This window comes from Schistocerca gregaria, chromosome 8, assembly GCF_023897955.1.
Source record: "Schistocerca gregaria isolate iqSchGreg1 chromosome 8, iqSchGreg1.2, whole genome shotgun sequence".
Classification (NCBI taxonomy): domain Eukaryota; kingdom Metazoa; phylum Arthropoda; class Insecta; order Orthoptera; family Acrididae; genus Schistocerca; species Schistocerca gregaria.
This window is the reverse complement of record NC_064927.1, coordinates 180687381-180706461: the sequence shown is the minus strand read 5'-3', so window position 1 is coordinate 180706461 and position 19081 is coordinate 180687381. Positions and strand designations below refer to the sequence as shown.

Below are 19081 nucleotides of genomic sequence, written 5' to 3'. Positions count from 1 at the left end.
CACGTCGTTGTATAACTCGGAGCTGCATTACATGCTAAAAGACAAGCCCATACCGCATTAAGTCATGTCAGTTCACTGTATGGATTAGGAATAGAGGAGCTAGATTAGCCAAAACTCATTGGCAGGACCCAGTGCAATGAAGAAAACGGCACGAATGCGACAACTGAAATTCTAACATCATAAGTGGCTAATAGATTTCAAATTGAATATCAAGAAGGACCTGAAACTAATTAATTTTGATATTGAAATAAAAAACCTTATTAAGAAGCGTATAAAATTAATTATGCTTTTTTATTTCATTTTCATAGGAAAATAACAATTAAACTAATTGATATATTATTAGTAGGTAAGAACAACACTATTCTAGTGCAGATATGATCAGCTGAAAATCCACTGAGAAATTTCACACACACACACACACACATACACACACACACACACACACACACACACACACACACACACACACGTACACAGGACAATAAAGCAGAAAATAATTATTTAAATTACGTAAATTTTTAATACAACAGTTTCTTAAATCAGATTAAAAATGTATAAAAGATTTGTCCCTACGCCGATTGCTAACCCCCCATATACATAGTTCTGAAAAATGGCGATTATGAGATTTAAATAATTACGAAAAAACTTTTAATGCATATAATGAAGACCGTGGGGCGCATGGACGTATAACTGATGCACATATAGTTCACTTCCTATCTATTATCTATTGCAAAATTGTTGAGACTTTCATGGCCACTTGTTGACGAACTGCTTGTTGGGTTCTGTCTTGGGTTCTGCGGTCGACGTTAGTTTGATGATTATTTTGCACTGCTTATGTACAGGAAGGAGATTTGCAGACTGTACCGTTGCCTTGACCAACGACGGAAGAAGAATGCGCGGCTGATGTCCTCTATTGCCTTTCTGTCGCGGTGTCTATATCGCCTATGTTCCGCCACCCAAGCAAATCGTATCTACGACAGAATATAACGAGCTGTTTATCGTGAGCGAATACACGCAACTCGGAGATATTTGGAAAGAGCAGAATGCATCGAGACGACTGGGACAAGATCAACATCATCACTCACAGGAGCTCGCAGAACCAACACGAGCGCTGCACTGAGCGACAAAAGAAAAAGGTTGCATGATGCCGGGAGTAGATTGACAAGGCGATTTCCCACCTGTCAAGCGCAGTGGTAAACCTCATTGGAAGACAATTGAACAAAGAGCAGGAAATGGTTCAAATGGCTATGAGCACTATGAGAGTTAACTTCTGAGGTCATCAGTTCCCTAGAACTTAGAACTACTTAAACCTAACTAACCTAAGGACATCACACGTATCCATGCCCGAGGCAGGATTCGAATCTGCGACCGTGGCGGTCGCACGGTTCCAGACTGAAGCGCCTAGAACCGCTCGCCCACACCGGCCGGCCAAAGAGGAACAGACTGCTCTTCAGAAAGCAGGGAATTTCGCTGTCATCCCGAGAAAAATGCCTATAAACGACATCACTGCTAACACTGAATTGCATTCGGACCCTTTCTTGTGAAAGAGCTGAGGAAATAAGCCCTGAAACAGACAAGATACTGCGCCGAGCAAAACCACCAGACTGCAACCTGAAGAAAGAAGAGGTACAAGATTTGAAGAGTCTTAACGCCGGAAAGAGTGCATTGGTATTGCCTGCCGAATGGGAAGTGCGACCGTCGAAAGGAAGACCGAAGATTATGAACAGAAGATCTGGGACCTATTAGATCCGAAAACGCACGAAAAACTAACCACAGATCCGACGCAGCGGATCGCGCGGAATACGAATCGGTCTATTAGGGTCTCTTCTCTCTCGGCGGGCATACAGAAGAACCAGTGCAACAGAGAAGCCCTACCATTTCGTTTGTATGGATTTCCAAGGATTCATAAGACTAATGCTCCATTAAGGCCGATTATTAGTTCGAAACACTCGGCCTCTCTGCTCCAGTCGCACATGTGGAAGACAATACATAAAGGACTCAGGGCATTTTATTGAGAAGCTGAAGAAACTAAAACTTGGACCAAACGACATCCTGGGCAGCTTGTTTCTTTATCTACGTAAGTGCAACTCAGTGACTCTCTGGAACATATCGGTTCCATTTTCCCGCAAGACATCACCAAGATCTTTCATGCATGTCTCACCACGTACTGTTACACGTTGAATGGAAACTTCTACAAGCAGCTAGAACGCGTCTCCATGAGTAGTCCTCTGTCCAGTGCTGACGAACGTTTTCATGGAACATATCGAAAGCCGGCCGGGGTGGCCGAGCGGTTCTAGGCGCTACAGTCTGGAAGCGAGCGACCGCTACGGTCGCAGGTTCGAATCCTGCCTCGGGGATGGATGTGTGTGATGTCCTTAGGTTAGTTAGGTTTAAGTATTTCTAAGTTCTAGGGGACTGATGACCTCAGAAGTTAAGTTCTATGGTGCTCAGAGCCATTTGAACCACTTTTTTTTCAACATATCGAAACACAGGCATTGGACTTGCCACCTTGTAAACTTAATGTATGGTACAGATACGTCCTTGATACCTTCGTTGTGTGGAGCCATGGTGAGAAACAGCTCGTTGACTTCCTATGACACTTGAACAGCCTCCATTTACCATGGAAGTAGTAAAGGAGAAACAGCTACTCTTTCTAGATGTTCCGGTCACAACGGATGGTAAAAACCTAGGACGCAGCACGTATCAAAAACCAACACACACGGACCGAAACCTGCGCTAACAGTCAGATCACCACCCTAGCCAGAAAAGAGGCATGATTAACACGCTCGTAATTGGAGCAAGACGTATATGTGAGCCGCAGCACCTCAGACGGAAGGTGCAACAGCTGGAAAGCATTCTGATGAGCGATGGGTACTTCATCAGTTACATAAAAAGTATAACGGAGTCAAACACTCGGCGACGTGACACATCAGAAAAAGAAATGTCTAGTACGGACTTTTTGCTATACATTCCCAGAGCGACGGACAGAATTGGCCGTATATTGCGCAAATACGACGTAAAGACTTTATTAACCGACAAAGAAAATCAAAGAGTACTTCAGATCGACAAAGGAGAAAAGGTAACCCCTGCAATGTCGGGAATATACCGTATGCCATGTGCACACGGAAGAGTTTGTGCTGGAATGACTGGACAGTCAATCAGCACTAGGATCACAGAACACAAGTGGCATTGCAAATTGGGGCAGGTGGAGAAATAGGCGGTTTCAGAGCACGCGCTATGTGAGGCCGGCCACATAGTAAAATTCACCGACTCGGAAGTTCTGTCTTTAGAGGAGAGCTGTCACACCCGCTTGTACAAGGAAGCTGTAGAAATATGTAAACATGACGAGAGCTCCAACAAAAAAGAAGAAAGCCTCAAGGCGAATGGAGTCTGGATTCCAGCGCTGTAGCAAACGACCGCTGCAGGTAGCAAGAGGAGAACCGTACGGGAATGAGAAACGACCAAGGAAGAGCCCTTGGATGAAGGCGCGCCAGGTATATAAGAGGGTTGGAACTTAAATGTGGCAACTATTTATTCACAACCAACACAAAAGAGTTACATGTTTGCACCTGTTACTGTCCTTCAAAGTATTCACCTGCGTTGTGTAGAACCGTTAGCAGAGCCTGCTCTGTTGACGGTGCGAATGGAGCGGTCTACTGCCTGTCGAATCTCTGGAACAGTTCTGAAGTGAATGCCACGAAGTGGTTACTTCACCTTCGGATTCAAATCAAAGTCACAAGGACTTAAGTTCAGGGAGTATGGTGGATGGTACAGTACTTCCCAGTCCCATCGACCGATCAGAGCAGCCACGGCTTGCACTGTATGCGCCCGCGCATTGTCGTGCAAAATGGTGGGTGGGTTGCACAGAAAGTGTCGCCGCTTCTTTCACAAAGCTGATCGCAGGTCATGCTCCAGAAACGAACAGTAAGAGAGTGCACAGACGGTCTGCCGTGGAGGAACGTAATGCGTTAGGATAACACCATCACAGTCGTACACGAGAATTACCATTACTTTCGACTGTTCCATTCGCACCATCAACAGAACAGGCTCTGCTAACGGTATACTACGCCTTGCACATCGCTGGCAACGGGTTCTGCACAACGCTGGTGATTACTTTGAAGGACAGTAACAGGTGCAAACATGTAACTCTTTTGTATTGGTTGTGAATAAACAATTGCCACTATTGAAGTTCCAAGCCTCGTTTAATCTGTGGCCGCGAGATCGGCTCCAGTCCATCACCAGTAATGGTGGTTGAAGTTTTGACAATACCAGACACTCATGCTGGCGAAACGTCAGAAAAATTATTATCTGTTGTTTATATACAACGTGCCTGTTCTTTAGAACATGTTGCGGTCGCTTTAACCACTTCGACTATCCGAGCACGCTCCCTGTCCATCCCAAATCCGGACGTGGTGTCCCATCTCTTTTATCCTCAGTGCACGCATCTTCACCAGATTCCCGGAAAAGGTGGAACTAAGAGACCACCCGCACTGAAGGTATCATTGCTTGCCGTCAAGGTGCATGTATTTATATAGGTATTGTCTGTTCTTTATCATACAGCGCCATACGTTTATATATGTACGCGGTGAGTGCAAAGGGTTGCCCGGATTATTATTTTTTTATAGAATAACCGTTTGATATAATAATTTACATTTGATGCCGTTACATAGGTTAGTGTTACTAGGTTTTTTTTAAAGCCCATTTTCGTTAGTAAACCTCAACGTGTGCACCGTTGGTAGCTCGGAGAATGTCGGGGTGGTATTGCAGTTCCCGCCAGGTGTTTCATAACATGTGTTCTGTCACAGTACCCACAGAAGCCTGTAACCTAGCCTTCAGTTCGTCGACATCAGCAACTGGTGTGATGAAGACTCTGTCCTTGAAATAACCGCAGAAAAAAAATTCAAGGGGCGTAATGTCCGGATCGGTGGATTGGAAGGAACGGTCCAACCCCCTGGCCACCCTGCTCTCCAGGCAATACGCCCCTTGACTTTCTTTTCTGGGGCTATATAAAGGACAGAGTCTTCGTCACATCAGTTTCTGACGTCGACAAACTGAAGGCTAGGTTACAGGCTGCTATGGCTACTGTCACAGAACACATGTTACGAAACACCTGGCGGGAACTGGAATACCACCTTGGCATTCTCCGAGCTACCAAGGAAGCACACATTGAGGTTTACTAACGTAAGTGGTCTTAAAAAAACTGGTAACACTAACCCATGTAACTGCATCAAATGTAACTTATTATGTCAAACGGTTATTCTATTATAAATTTTTATAATCACGCCAAGTCTTTGTACTCACCCTGTATTTGATATCCAAAGTCCTCCACTTCATATCACCAATTTTGTTGTCACTCATTGTCATACAGAAAACGTAATGCAAATGTGACAACGTAATTCTCTGAATAAGAAGTTATTTACGGATTTGTGATCTGTTTAGAGATACACATGTAAGGCGAAAGACAACAGGTGTCCGGAATAATGTTGCAAACTCCGGTCAGTTTTCTGCAGGATAAACACAATAAATATACAAACCACAGAATATATTTTTGGACATGAATTTTCTGTTACCATTTGCAGGAATAAAATCACTAGTGATTGTGCCTACATCTACGTACGTACTTCTCAAGCTACCAATGGTGCGTGGCGGACGGTACCCGGTACCACTGCTATCCATTTCTTTTCCTATTCCGCTCGCAAATATAGCGAGGGAAAAACGATAGTCTCTATGCATACGTACGAGCTCTAATTTCTCTTATCCTTGTGATCCTTGAGCGAAATATACTTTGGCGGGAGAAGAATCGTTTCGCAGTCAGCTTCAAACGCTGATTCTCAAAATTTTCTTCAAAGTGTTCCTGGGAAAGAACGGCGCATTCCCTCTAGGGATTCCCGTTTGCGTTTCCAAAGGATTTCCGTAATACTTGGATGTTGACAGAACCTTCGGTAACGAATCTAGCACCCCATCCCTGAACCACCTCGATGTCTTCCTTTAATCCGACGACGTGGTATGGATCCCAAACACTAATGCAGTACTCAAGAATAGCTCGCACTAGTATTCTATACGCGGTCTCCTTTACAGTTGAACCACACTGTCCCAAAATTCTCGCAATAAACCTAAGTTGACCATTTCACCATCCCTACTACTGGCCTTACGAGCTCGTTACATGCATATCGCTTTGCAACGTTAAGCCTGGACATTTCATCAACGTGACTGTGGGAAACAATACATTGCTAACGCTGTATTCGAGCATCAGCGGTTAGTTTTTCCTGCTCATTAGCGTTAGCTTTAATAATACGAGATTTAGAGCAACCTGCCATTCATTACACCAAATAGAAATTGTGTCTTGTATCCTCCTACAGTCACTCAACGACGACACCCCCTAGTGTTCCTCATCATCTCCAAACAACGGCTGCTCACTTTGTCCACCACGTCAGTTATGTACATGGAGAATGAAATAGGGTCTATCACACTTCCCTGGGGCACTTCTGACTGTACTCTCGTGTCTGATGAACCATCGCTGTCGTAGACAATTTACTGGGTTCTATTAGAAACTCTTCGAGTAACTCACATATCTGGTAACCTACTCCGTATGCTCGTACCTTAGTTAATAGCCCACATTGGGGAACCATATGAAGTACTTTCGGAAACCTAGGAATGTGGAAGCAGCCTGTTACCCTTCATCCATGATTCGTAGGATATCATATGAGAAAAGGGCAAGCTGAGTTTCACACGAGCGATGCTTTCTAAAACCGTGCTGATTTGTGGACTTAAACTCTACCGTTTCTAGGAGAATCGTTATATTCGAAGTGAGAATATGTTCAATAATTCCGAAGTAAAGTGACTTTAAGGATATTGGTCTGGAAGTTTAGTGGATCCGTTCTTTTATCCTTCTCGCATACAGGAGTCAGCTGTGCTTTTCTCCAGTCGCTTGGGACTTTGTGCTGGGCGACAGATTCGCGATTAATGCAAGCTAAATAAAGGGCTAATGCCACAGACTACTCACTGTAAAACTGAATTGAGATTTCAGCGTTATCTGGTGACTTATTTGTTTTCAACTCTTTCACCTACTTCTCTAGGCCAAGACCGATTACTACCTTACGGTGCTTTCCGCCCCCGTTAGCTGAGTGGTCAGCGCGACAGAAGTCAGTCCTAAGGACCCGGGTCGGAGATTTTCTCCGCTCAGGGACTGGTTGTTGTGTTGTCCTAATCATCATCATTTCATCCCCATCGACATGCAAATCGCCGAAGTGGCGTCAAATCGAAAGACTTGCACCCGGCGAACGGACTACCCGACGGGAGGCCCTAGTCACACGACCTTACGCTCCATGCGGGAGTCTGTGCGACGGCCAGACGACGGTAGGTATGTACGATCCTCTTGTGTGAAAGATTTCTTAAGCCCGAAATTTAAAACTTCAGCTTTCCTTTGGTGTAGAGTTGGTTTTTATTGACTTTTATTGATGACTACAATAGTATCACCTCTCGTCTTCGTGGAACTCGACAGAGTTGTTCTACGATGCAGAAAAAGTTCTGGTTTCAGTGTTACTGGTTCATTTCTGCACTTCAGACCTTCACCAGCAGAAGACGCCATAGGTTCACACACTGCGCGCAGCGGTGCGCTTACTAACAAAACCTTAGCGCCCGCTGCTTCGCTCATGTAGACAGTACGACCGGCAGAGATTTTTTTGTTTCCATTTAGTCGTATTGTTATGTTGTTCACAAACTGCAACACTTACTAAGCTTTTCACACTAATCAAGGCCATATAAACATGATCTTTGCCGAAAGTACTTCTGACCAGAAAGCGATTCTGCTAGCTGGTGTCCGAAGACACCTTAACAAATATTTCTTTATATCTAACCGAGAAGTGAAATACCAATTTTCATAAATTTAGCTTTAAAATTCTTTTATGTAAAAAAATATTTTCTTAAAAATTTTCATCGCCTATTGCATTCTCTTAGGGGGTTGAATTTCCAGAAACATTGGAACACGTATTTCTTTTATTTCTAACCGAGAAGCCAAATACTAGTTGTCATAGATGTAGCCTTAAAAATCCTTTAGTAGTTCTTTAGTTATAATTTATTTTCAAAAAAACTTCCACCCACTATTTTACCCAGTTTATAGTTGAATTTTCAAAAATGCTGAAACATGTATTTTTTATTTTCGAACTGAAAAACCAAATACCAGTGTTCGTAGCAATAACTTCAAAATTTCCATAATAGCGACACACATTCAGCAAGCCTTTCATCCCCCATTCACTCTCTTAGGAGAGGAATTTTCCTAAATGATGACTACAGTATAACATTCACACCTTCTCCAAACTTTCAGTTTCTATACTTAGTGGTTTGGGCTGGGCGATGATGCGTCAATGAATCGCCGTGACACTATGTTACCCCTTTAGGGATTGAATTTCAGAAGCAATAAAACACATATTATTTAATCCCTAACCGAGAAGCCGAACACCCGTTTTCAAAGACTTAGCTTTAAAAATGCTTTCGCAATGAAATCTTTTCATAAAATGTTTCACTCCTATATCACTCACTTAGGGATTGAACTTCCAAAATCAATGATATGCGTTTGCTTTATTTCTAATAGAGGAGTGTATTACAAATTTTGATAGAGTTAGTTTCAAAAGTGCTTGGACAATGAAATATTTCCATAAAAACTTCCATCCCCCGTTTCACCCCCTAAGGGGTTAAATTTCCAAAAACATCGACACATATGGTTTTTAATTTCTGACTGAGAAGCCAAATTTAAATTTTTATAGATTTAGCTTTAAAAATGCTTTCATAATAAAAGATTTTCATAAGAAATCTCAACTCCTATTTCAAGCCCTTAGAGGTTCAATTTCCACAAACACTGAAACATATATTTTTTCTGTAACCAAAAAGTCAAATACCGATGCTGATAGGTCTAGCTTTAAAAATACTATAGTAGTTCTTTAATGATGATATATTTTTTCAAAAAGTTTCACCCACTAATTCTCCTCCATTGGGTTAAAGTTCCAAAAATGCCGAAACACGTGTTACTTTATTTCTGCACTAGAACCAATTATCGTAGGTCTAGATTCAAAACTGCCTGAATAGCGACGTTTTCGGAAATAAACTCTTCATCCGCAATTTCACACCCTTTGGGTGGAATTTCGAAAGAGACCTCCTTAAACGACGCCTACAGCATAAGATGCGCATCTTTTCCGGATTTCAAGATTCTATCTTTAGCGGGTTGGGCTGGACGATGATGAGTGAGTGAGTCAGACAGTCAGAGAGACAGACATTGCCTTTTATATGTAGAGATTACTGTGCCTACAATGCATGTTCCTTGCCACTCGCTTATACTATTTGTAGCTAGTTTACATATAATATGGATTATTTTAGTTTCGTTTCGTAGTGCAAAACTAATTAAACACGTACAGCAGAAAGTTAAAAATTAATTTCAAGGTCATGAATTTATTACTGTCAGAATTTAGCTCCGTGGAGTTAAGATGAAGTACTGACAGGGGACAGGGAGTAGGATCTTTACCTCCCTCTGCACCAAACGGTGTCAGGTTTTTGCATGAGCATGAAATCTAATGAGATGTAAAAAAAAAAAAAAAAAAAGAGAGAGAGAGAGAGAGAGAGAGAGAGAGAGAGAGAGAGAGAGAGAGAGAGAGAGATAGATAGAGAGAGAGAGATAAAGAGAGAGAGACCACTCGCTCGCGAGATCTGTAAAACTGTTACATAGTGTCCAACAGTGGCAGCAGTCTATAGATGGTGCGGTTAATAGAGCTCTTTAGATGATAAAAAATTCGACTCCGTAATATGCAGTGACACCCATGATTAACATAGCGGGCACATTCTTTAATCTCCCAGCGTCTCTGCAAGATTATTGTAGTGGACGTAGCGTCATGTGGCTTTTGGGGCAGAACAAGATAAGCAGTAAAAATTACTACAACCCGTCATAAGTTTTACTGTTTGGCTTGTGCTCAAGGCTCCATAAGTGGTCCACTATTCTGAGATCTTAGTACTGAGTCCCAAATGCATCTTTTAGACATGGCAGATGCTGTTGAAGATATTGTTGCATTCGCTAATCACATTGAAGTAGTAATGTCTGTGCACCCAAGGACTAGACTTGTGGAAAAGACGAATTACGTGCTTGTTAAATGCAGTGGTGGTGCACAGTCAACAAACTGCCTATAACTGTTCCTAAAACCACCTGCACACTTCTGAAGGAACAACTTTCTCTCGCCACAAATGCGTCTGTGAATCTTGACGGAAGCTCTATAAACGCAGAACTGTTGGCAGGTATATAAGAACTCTTATAGGCGTAAAAAAAATGGTTCAAATGGCTCTGAGCACTATGGGACTTAACATCTATGGTCATCAGTCCCCTAGAACTTAGAACTACTACCTAACTAACCTAAGGACACCACACAACACCCAGCCATCACGAGGCAGAGAAAATCCCTGACCCCGCCGGGAATCGAACCCGGGAACCCGTATAGGCGAGAAAAGAAACTTTATAGAACATAGCAAACTGTTATTCAGAAGGCGTCGAAAGTGGTGCGTGAGACTGCCGGCGATGATACTGCTGACTGTAAATTACCGTTGCATGTGGTGCGGTCATATCAAGAACCTATGGTAAACGCTAGTCTGGGCTTGGCTGGCAGCTGCCGGCTACTGGGCACATCGCCTTCGACTGGAGAGCTACAAAACAATACTGCGCGAATTCAGCGGAGCTTACTGCTGAGGCTGACTGGCACCTTTTGCAGTGCATTTGAGGAGAGTTTGTTGGTGGTTATAACGAAATGTCCGCTTGACATTTTGCTGCGTCACCAGGTAGTGTTGTATAGGCTGGTGTGTGAGCAGTATTTTCATCTGTGCGAGATCGCGGGGGCTCATTTTGCTGATAAAAGACACTTAGGAGCATGGAAGTTAGATGAATGGCACTCTGAGGTACTAAAAGCACCACAAGGCGGATACACAGCGTATCGCCCTGGATTAGGAATAGGCTCAAATAACGCGACTCTGCTCATACTCGAGATACGGTATACCTCATTGACCATATCGCAATAATTTGTGTCGGATGGGATGTAGTAACGCAGCAGTCTGTGGATGTGAGGAGGAAGAGTCTGCTGATTACGTCGTGTTCTGTTGCTCCCTTTTCGAAGTAGAGACAGAATGCAGACGATTAGACTGCGATAAGAAAGCGGGCAAAACATATCATCTGCCATTAATATGATTACACAATGAATATCTAATAGCCAATCGCTCAGCTCTCAGTCCATAAGATATCAAAACAACATCAAAATACCACCAGAAGCACAAGAAGTGTTTCCTCCATTATAGAGTGTGATGGGTACAAAGAAATATAATTAAGAGAAACTTTATAACGCAATGCACGTACCACTGAGATCAATGTAGAACCAGTGTCGCGGCAATAGTTCTAGGAGTACGTACGAGGTGCATTCAAGTTCTAAGGCCTCCGATTTTTTTCTAATTAACTACTCACCCGAAATCGATGAAACTGGCGTTACTTCTCGACGTAATCGCCCTGCAGATGTACACATTTTTCACAACGCTGACGCCATGATTCCATGGCAGCGGCGAAGGCTTCTTTAGGAGTCCGTTTTGACCACTGAAAAATCGCTGAGGCAATAGCAGCACGGCTGGTGAATGTGCGGCCACGGAGAGTATCTTTCAGTGTTGGAAAATGCCAAAAGTCACTAAGAGCCAGGTCAGGTGAGTAGGGAGCATGAGGAATCACTTCAAAGTTGTTATCACGAAGAAACTGTTGCGTAACGTTAGCTCGATGTGCGGGTGAGTTGTCTTGGTGAAACAGCACACGCGCAGCCCTTCCCGGACGTTTTTGTTGCAGTGCAGGAAGGAATTTGTTCTTCAAAACATTTTCGTAGGATGCACCTGGTACCGTAGTGCGTTTTGGAACGCAATGGGTAAGGATTACGCCCTCGCTGTCCCAGAAAATGGACACCATAATTTTTTCAGCACTGGCGGTTACTCGAAATTTTTTGGTGGCGGTGAATCTGTGTGCTTCCATTGAGCTCACTGGCGCTTTGTTTCTGGATTGAAAAATGGTATCCACGTCTCATCCATTGTCACAACCGACGAAAAGAAAGTCCCATTCATGCTGTCGTTGCGCGTCAACGTTGCTTGGCAACACGCCACACGGGCAGCCATGTGGTCGTCCGTCAGCATTCGTGGCACCCACCTGGATGACACTTTTCGCATTTTCAGGTCGTCATGGAGGATTGTGTGCACAGAACCCACAGAAATGCCAACTCTGGAGGCGATCTGTTCAACAGCCATTTGGCGATCCCCCAAAACAATTCTCTCCACTTTCTCGATCATGTCGTCAGACCGGGTTGTGCGAGGCCGAGGATGTTTCGGTTTGTTGTCACACGATGTTCTGCCTTCATTAAACTGTCGCACCCACGAACGCACTTTCGACACATCCATAACTCCATCACCACATGTCTCATTCAACTGTCGATGAATTTCAATTGGTTTCACACCACGCAAATTCAGAAAACGAATGATTGCACACTGTTCAAGTAAGGAAAACGTCGTCATTTTAAGTATTTAAGACAGTTCTCATTCTCTCCGCTGGCGGTAAAATTCCATCTGCCGTATGGTGCTGCCATCTCTGGGACGTATTGACAATGAACGCGGCCTCATTTTAAAACAATGCGCATGTTTCTAACTCTTTACAGTCCGGAGAAAAAAAAGTCGGAGGCCTTAGAACTTGAATGCACCTCGTATAGTTGTAATTAGCTTGGAAACCTCGAGTCCTTTCGAGGCTGCAGGTTACAGATCTAGTTATATGAACTGGGAATTATTCACAAGGAACTATAGTTAATTCCTTTAATTTTATTTTTTTGCCTTTTGACTGCACTGTATTTCCAATACTCATTATTATTTCTGTGTTGACATTAACAACGATTTCAATTAACATAATTTATAGATATCTCCATATTATAAACATGAATGTATGTATTTTCTACACCTTTTCCTAATCCAATGAGCCGATTTCAACCAAACTTTGTACACGTATCACTTATTGCCTGGAAAGAACCACTGTGTGGCTAATATCCACTTGCCTATAAAAAGGGGGTGAGGGTGGGGGTGAGAAAGGAGTATAGCCTATGCCTCGCGAATACCCAGATTTTATTCATCCAGTACTCGTATTTGAGAATGGAAGGACCTGAAACAAACTTTTCATATTATTTTAAACTATCACAAAGCTTTTCTTGCTGACTATCCCAGCAAAATAATGGAAGGAAGTATATCGCTTACTATATTTTCGCTGTTCATGCAGCAATAAAACTGCTATATCAGACTTGACGTTTTAATTTATTACTTCTTGACTACTAATTGTATTTGCGACATTTTCAGACACTACTCACATATACCAGTAAATGCACCTGCAAAATTATATCATTGTACGACATACATGTCAGAGGGTATGATGTCACAAACACTGATATGTGTGAAAAACTGCTGCATCATGTATGACTTTTAAATTTATTACTTCTTTTCCATTAACTCCGTTCGCAACACATTTCGCAGACAGTTTCCATATATTCCGCTGAATGTACGTACAAAAATGATATCACTGTACGACGGAAAGTTTGGGAGTTATGGCATTATAAACGTTGAGCTTCGTGAAAACGAAACTATGGGACGAAATTCCCTAGAAATGAAGGTGAACTATGTATACAAATATGTATAAAATATGTTAATTATGTGAGAAATAAATGTGAGACGTGCATGCATGTAAACCCCTTGGTCGCTTTCAGCTGAACTTGGTACACATAGTAACTACAATTTGGAAATAAGTACTGTGGGGGTAGGAACCAGCAATCTCCTGTCGGGTAGTGATGATATCGTAGAGGGAGAAGGGGGTAAGAGGACGGGGCAGACAGACAGGGGGAAGGTGCAGATTGACACATACAGGTGGGAGTAGGAGATGGACGGTGACGGGGGGAGGAAAAACAGACAGAAAGGGAAGAAGAGGAGATGGTCAGAAAGAGGGGAAGGAGGAAATATACAAATAAAGGGAAGAGGAGGAGGTGGACAAAGAGAGGAGGGCGTAGGAGGTGGACAAGGAAGCAAAAGAGGAACAGTTGGATATAGAGAAGTGAAAGGAGAAGGTGGACAGAGAGAGGCGGAAAGAGAATATGGACTAATAGAAGGTTGAAATGAATACATACTGGGCAACGCTGGGTACTCAGCTAGTTATAATGTAAAACACTGGATGCAACGATGAGTGTTGAATGTATAGGATCTGTTTAGAAGTTCCAGATAACGAGTGTAAAATTCATGGCAATAAATTCTATTGAAATGAAAGGTGGCACCTCACTCTGCTGTGGGACTCAAGGTCAGAGGGCAACGAGGCACAGGGGGACGGCTGGGCAACATTCACCTTGCAAATAATGGAAAGGAATTCCACAGCGAGCTATTGCAGACTTTCTAACAGACCTGCGGTGCAGGACGTATGAAATATTAAACTGAAAATAGACTTTTTGATGTTGAGTTAATATTTAAGGGGCGAGAAGGGTAATGCCAGCCGGACATTTCTTAAGACCCTTAAGGTATCGTTAGCTTACATGAAAGTGATGCTTGCTCAAATTATTTGTAGATGTATTTGAGAAAAAGTTACGTGATATTTTCCTATCTGGATTTTGAAAGTTATTGTATAGTTACATATAGACTGGGGTATGAAAACCAGAATTCGTAATAGGTACAAAGTTAAATATAGAAAATAAGAAGGTTGTAGTTTCTTAAACTGTTGGCGGGAACACGAAAAATTTCGATAATAAAAATTTGGCGCCTTATTTTTATAAAAATTTCATAATCACACTGATCATTCTTACTACTGCAGTTGAGTATATTTATATTCAAGCCTTTGTGTATAAATGTATTTCCGCTTAGTTTGCTATTAATAAATTTTCATGTAGGGAGCGTCGTGGAACACAGAACGAAACGTCAATTTTAGTTATTGTTAATTTCAATGTATGAGGTACAGCTATTAACACACGACAGACCTTTTACTATTAAGAAAGTTTGAGTCAAGTGACATAATTCTTAGTTCAAATGGTTCAAATGGCACTGAGCACTATGGGACTTAACATCTATGGTCATCAGTCCCATAGAACTTAGAACTACTTAAACCTAACTAACCTAAGGACAGCACACAACACCCAGTCATCACGAGGCAGAGAAAATCCCTGACCCCGCCGGGAATCGAACCCGGGAACCTGGGCGCAGGAAGCGAGAACGCTACCGCACGACCACGAGCTACGGACAATTCTTAGTTGCTTTTCCTAGGATAGAGTACTTTACAGTCTAGCTGAACTTCAAATAATGAGTAGTCTGAAGACAAGTGCTCATAATGGTATTTAAATATTTTCAATTGTTGTTCAATAATTTCGCATACAGGCGACGTGCTTTCAGCCAGGTTTCAACAAACGAAACTTGGAAGAAATGTAATTCTCGAACGGCATTTATATTCTTAGAACACGTTAAATTCGAATTCAAAGTATTCTGTGAATTAAATCAGAATGAATTTGCAGGACATACTAAAATACTCACAAACGTTATCGAAATGGGACTGGACATCAAAGCTAGTCAGAGACCACGAAAATGGCTTACCTTAAATACGGCAACTTCCCTTCGGCACTTTGCTTTGGCTAGAGACATTTTAAAGTCTGAGGAGAGTCCAGACACCGTATTTCTCTAGTTAATTATTGAATTATATGCATGTTTCGTTGATCACATTTGTGAAAATTCGCTAAGATGTGGAACATAGTATATTTACAAATATACGTTTTTTTCAGTGAAAATATGTGTACTGGCCAATGATTTACGTAACTGGATTTTTAGTTTTATTTTAATCTACAGCAAAATTTATCAAACGTGATTCAATCACAAACACTAAAAATTTAGACAATATCTATGTGAATGGAGGACTTGTCTTATCAACTACAGTAGTCATCAAAATATAATGCCATAAAAAATTTTCTCCTCACTTGCGAAAGTTTGTAGTGGAAGCACCATTCAGTACGTTGTTAGGTCACTACTATTGTTAACAGATATGAAAATGGTTTAAGAAATAATTTCCACACTTCGTCTAAATCGGACAATGACGAGTGCTGTAATAAAAAATCAAGAGTTGACACAACTTGTTTCTTGTCCCACTCTTGTCCTGTCCGAGTTAGCATTACGTCCCTAACGTTCTCGACGTCGACGGGTCGACAAGACTTTTTTCTTCTTTGTCTTGAAGTGATGTAGCTGTAGCTGTGAGCATACTAATAGTGCTTCGTTTACTACATTGTTATTGATAATGTTCCGTTGATGTCAAGGTTATCAGAGACCAAACAAGCTCAAATTCTGATGTAACTGATCTTTTGTTGCTGCTGAGAAAGCTTGAACGGTATGGTGCAAGAGGCGTGTCAAATCAATGGATTAAATCATATTTGGATCATCACTCCCAGATAACTGAAGTAATGTACGCGGAAGGGAATGAACTACATGTACACCCTTCAGAACCGTGTGGACCAAGTCATGGTGGTCCACAGGGCTCATTTTTTTTGTTTGGTATACATTTTACACGTTGGGGATTCAGAAACAGTACTTTTTGCAGATGACACCAGTCTACTGAGTGCAGGAAATAAAGAAGACCTTACTGTATCTTCAAAAGATATTACGAAAATAGTTCCCGCACGGTTTACCAAAAGCACCCCTGGAAATAGTTATGCTTGTCAAAAAAAGTATACTGAGAAGAGAACAACTTTTTCCTGAAAACAAATCTGTCTGTGAGTACATCTCGAAGTCAGATTGTCACATACGTGTTAGTCGTTGTAACACTTCATTACACCAAGAAGTTGTGTATCATGCAGGAACAAAACTATCCAAGAAATTACCAAGACGTATAAAATCACTTCCTGAACTGTAAAACATCAAAAAAATCTGGCTACCTTCTGCAAAACTATTTTTATTCACTCTCGCAGTTTCTCACACATTAAAAGATGTAAGTCACACTTTTAATTATTGAAATAAGTTCTAAGTGTACAGTATGTAGACACATTACTAATTATTCACTGTATGGATCTAATTTGTTGTAGAAATGTAAATGACATTTTTGATGATTGTAAAACCAACAGCTAAAAAGAATTTTCTGCCCAATAACTTGAGTACAATATATGTTCTGTAGAGGAGATTTATACGGAACGTAAATGAACAAAGTACATTGGACAAAGACGGCGGAGGAAATCGGTGGAGGCCTAATGAAAGAAACCACTCTAATATTAACTCAGATGAATTAAGGAGACAATGGGAAAATTAGATCAAGAGCTCAAATACTAACTTGAATTTCATTCCTCTTGCATACATGTCTACTACATTAGCTCACGACGCCTCCAAGCTCGATCAATGCCTTTATTATCATTATTATTATCATTACTATTACTGGTGAAAGTGTACTAATACCTTGAACTTTTATTTGCATTATAATACAGTTTTTAGTGTTAGCCTAATGAAGGATCCAAAGTTAGACGTCAGAGAGTGCGTAAAATGAATGGTTAAATGAAATGCTTAATCATACAAACTGAAACACCTATTTTAAACTAAATAAAAGAAGAAATCCATTTGAGCGGGAACAAAAAATAATAATAAAATACAAGGAAGGAACACAGGGACTAGGAGCTAATTAGGGCATTTAAAAGTATATCAGCATTTATGCGGACCTGAAAAGACTCAGGTTAAAATTCTATGTGCGTATTGAAAAAAATGGAACCACTCATATCAATTAGACAAGTTGCGGTTTTTTGTGAGAATTCAAAATACATAAAACGGATCTGAGCAGTAAAAGAAGGGCTGAAAGTAGTATGACTAACATAACTTTTTTAGTCACACGTGAAACCCAAGAGGACTGGAATATATTGGGCTGATGATAGGACAAACAGTCCATTGGGAGTGAATGAAACATGAAAACAAGCAGGATTAAAAGAAAACTTTGAAATGTCTTTTTGTACTGTCCTTAGTTGGGCCACCCGAGAAGAAAAAATAACAACAATAATAATAGTAATAATAACAATAACGTTTTACATATGTGAAATACGTAAATCTACCTTTTACGTAATCAGTTTAGTCTGCATTTCAGTTTCTCATCACATTCTCTGGATCACACACACACACACACACACACACACACACACAGGGAATCCTTGACATAAAATTTTCATACAGTCAACAAATTGCAAAATGTCGTTGTGATCAAAATATACAGTCATGAGTCTTAACGCATAAAATAGCATTTATATAAATGAGCATATACTAACTGAATCTAAAACCGTTATGGTTACAATGCACAGTATGCAGGGTTATCTCTGCGATAAACCTTTCTCCAAGCAACGTTACTTACCTCAACCAGGTAAAACCCAATTCTCATTACCAAAATGCATATCGCCAGCAGTAAAGCAGAAGTGGGGTCAGAATCTCTCACGACCTGTGTTTCGCTCTGACTGTAAGTATCGTGGTACAAGTCCCCTGGATCGTCGAACACACCCGCCATTGAAGATACCAACGATTCAGTAGTGTAAGCAAAACAGTTGAGAAACGCAGAGCGATAAACTGGCGGCAATATCAGCTGTAATCTTCTCTAAGAGTCTGTATGTGCTACTTAAAAGCTGTCAGCAGGTACTATCAAGCGCGAGACGTATTTTATTCTCACTGAGTTACACAATGAAAAGTATTATTTTGAAAGATATCGCGTCTTGTTTTCATCACTCATATACGTATCATATTCTTTCAACAGATGTTGTTTTTCAGATAAAATTGCACGCTGAAACAAATTAATATTTTCGTACTATGACCAGTTTTTTTTTAGCTTACTCTGTACAACATAAATACTACAAATTATTTTCCTCGTTCTATGGTTTTGAGTTTTAACTACAGCTGCACCCAGTTTGGCGCTAGCTGATTTATGTACTGTTCGGAGTGAATCCTCCATAGCCAAAGAAAACAAATGTCGCCATCAAACGTGATGTACGAAATTTCTGTACCGCTGGTAGCTTGAAAAATTCAAATAACT

General features: G+C 41.3%; 1 protein-coding gene across 1 annotated transcript in view; it reads right to left on the bottom strand.

Annotated features, from left to right (window-relative positions):
- The window catches only part of LOC126285104 (putative ammonium transporter sll0108), a 115903-nt gene extending 97341 nt beyond the window's left edge, over window positions 1-18562 (bottom strand). Inside the window, exon 1 of the mRNA XM_049984429.1 lies at window positions 18413-18562. Coding sequence (XP_049840386.1) covers window positions 18413-18562 — 150 coding nt within the window. The remainder of the gene's footprint in view (window positions 1-18412) is intronic.
- Window positions 18563-19081: the final 519 nt, after the last annotated feature.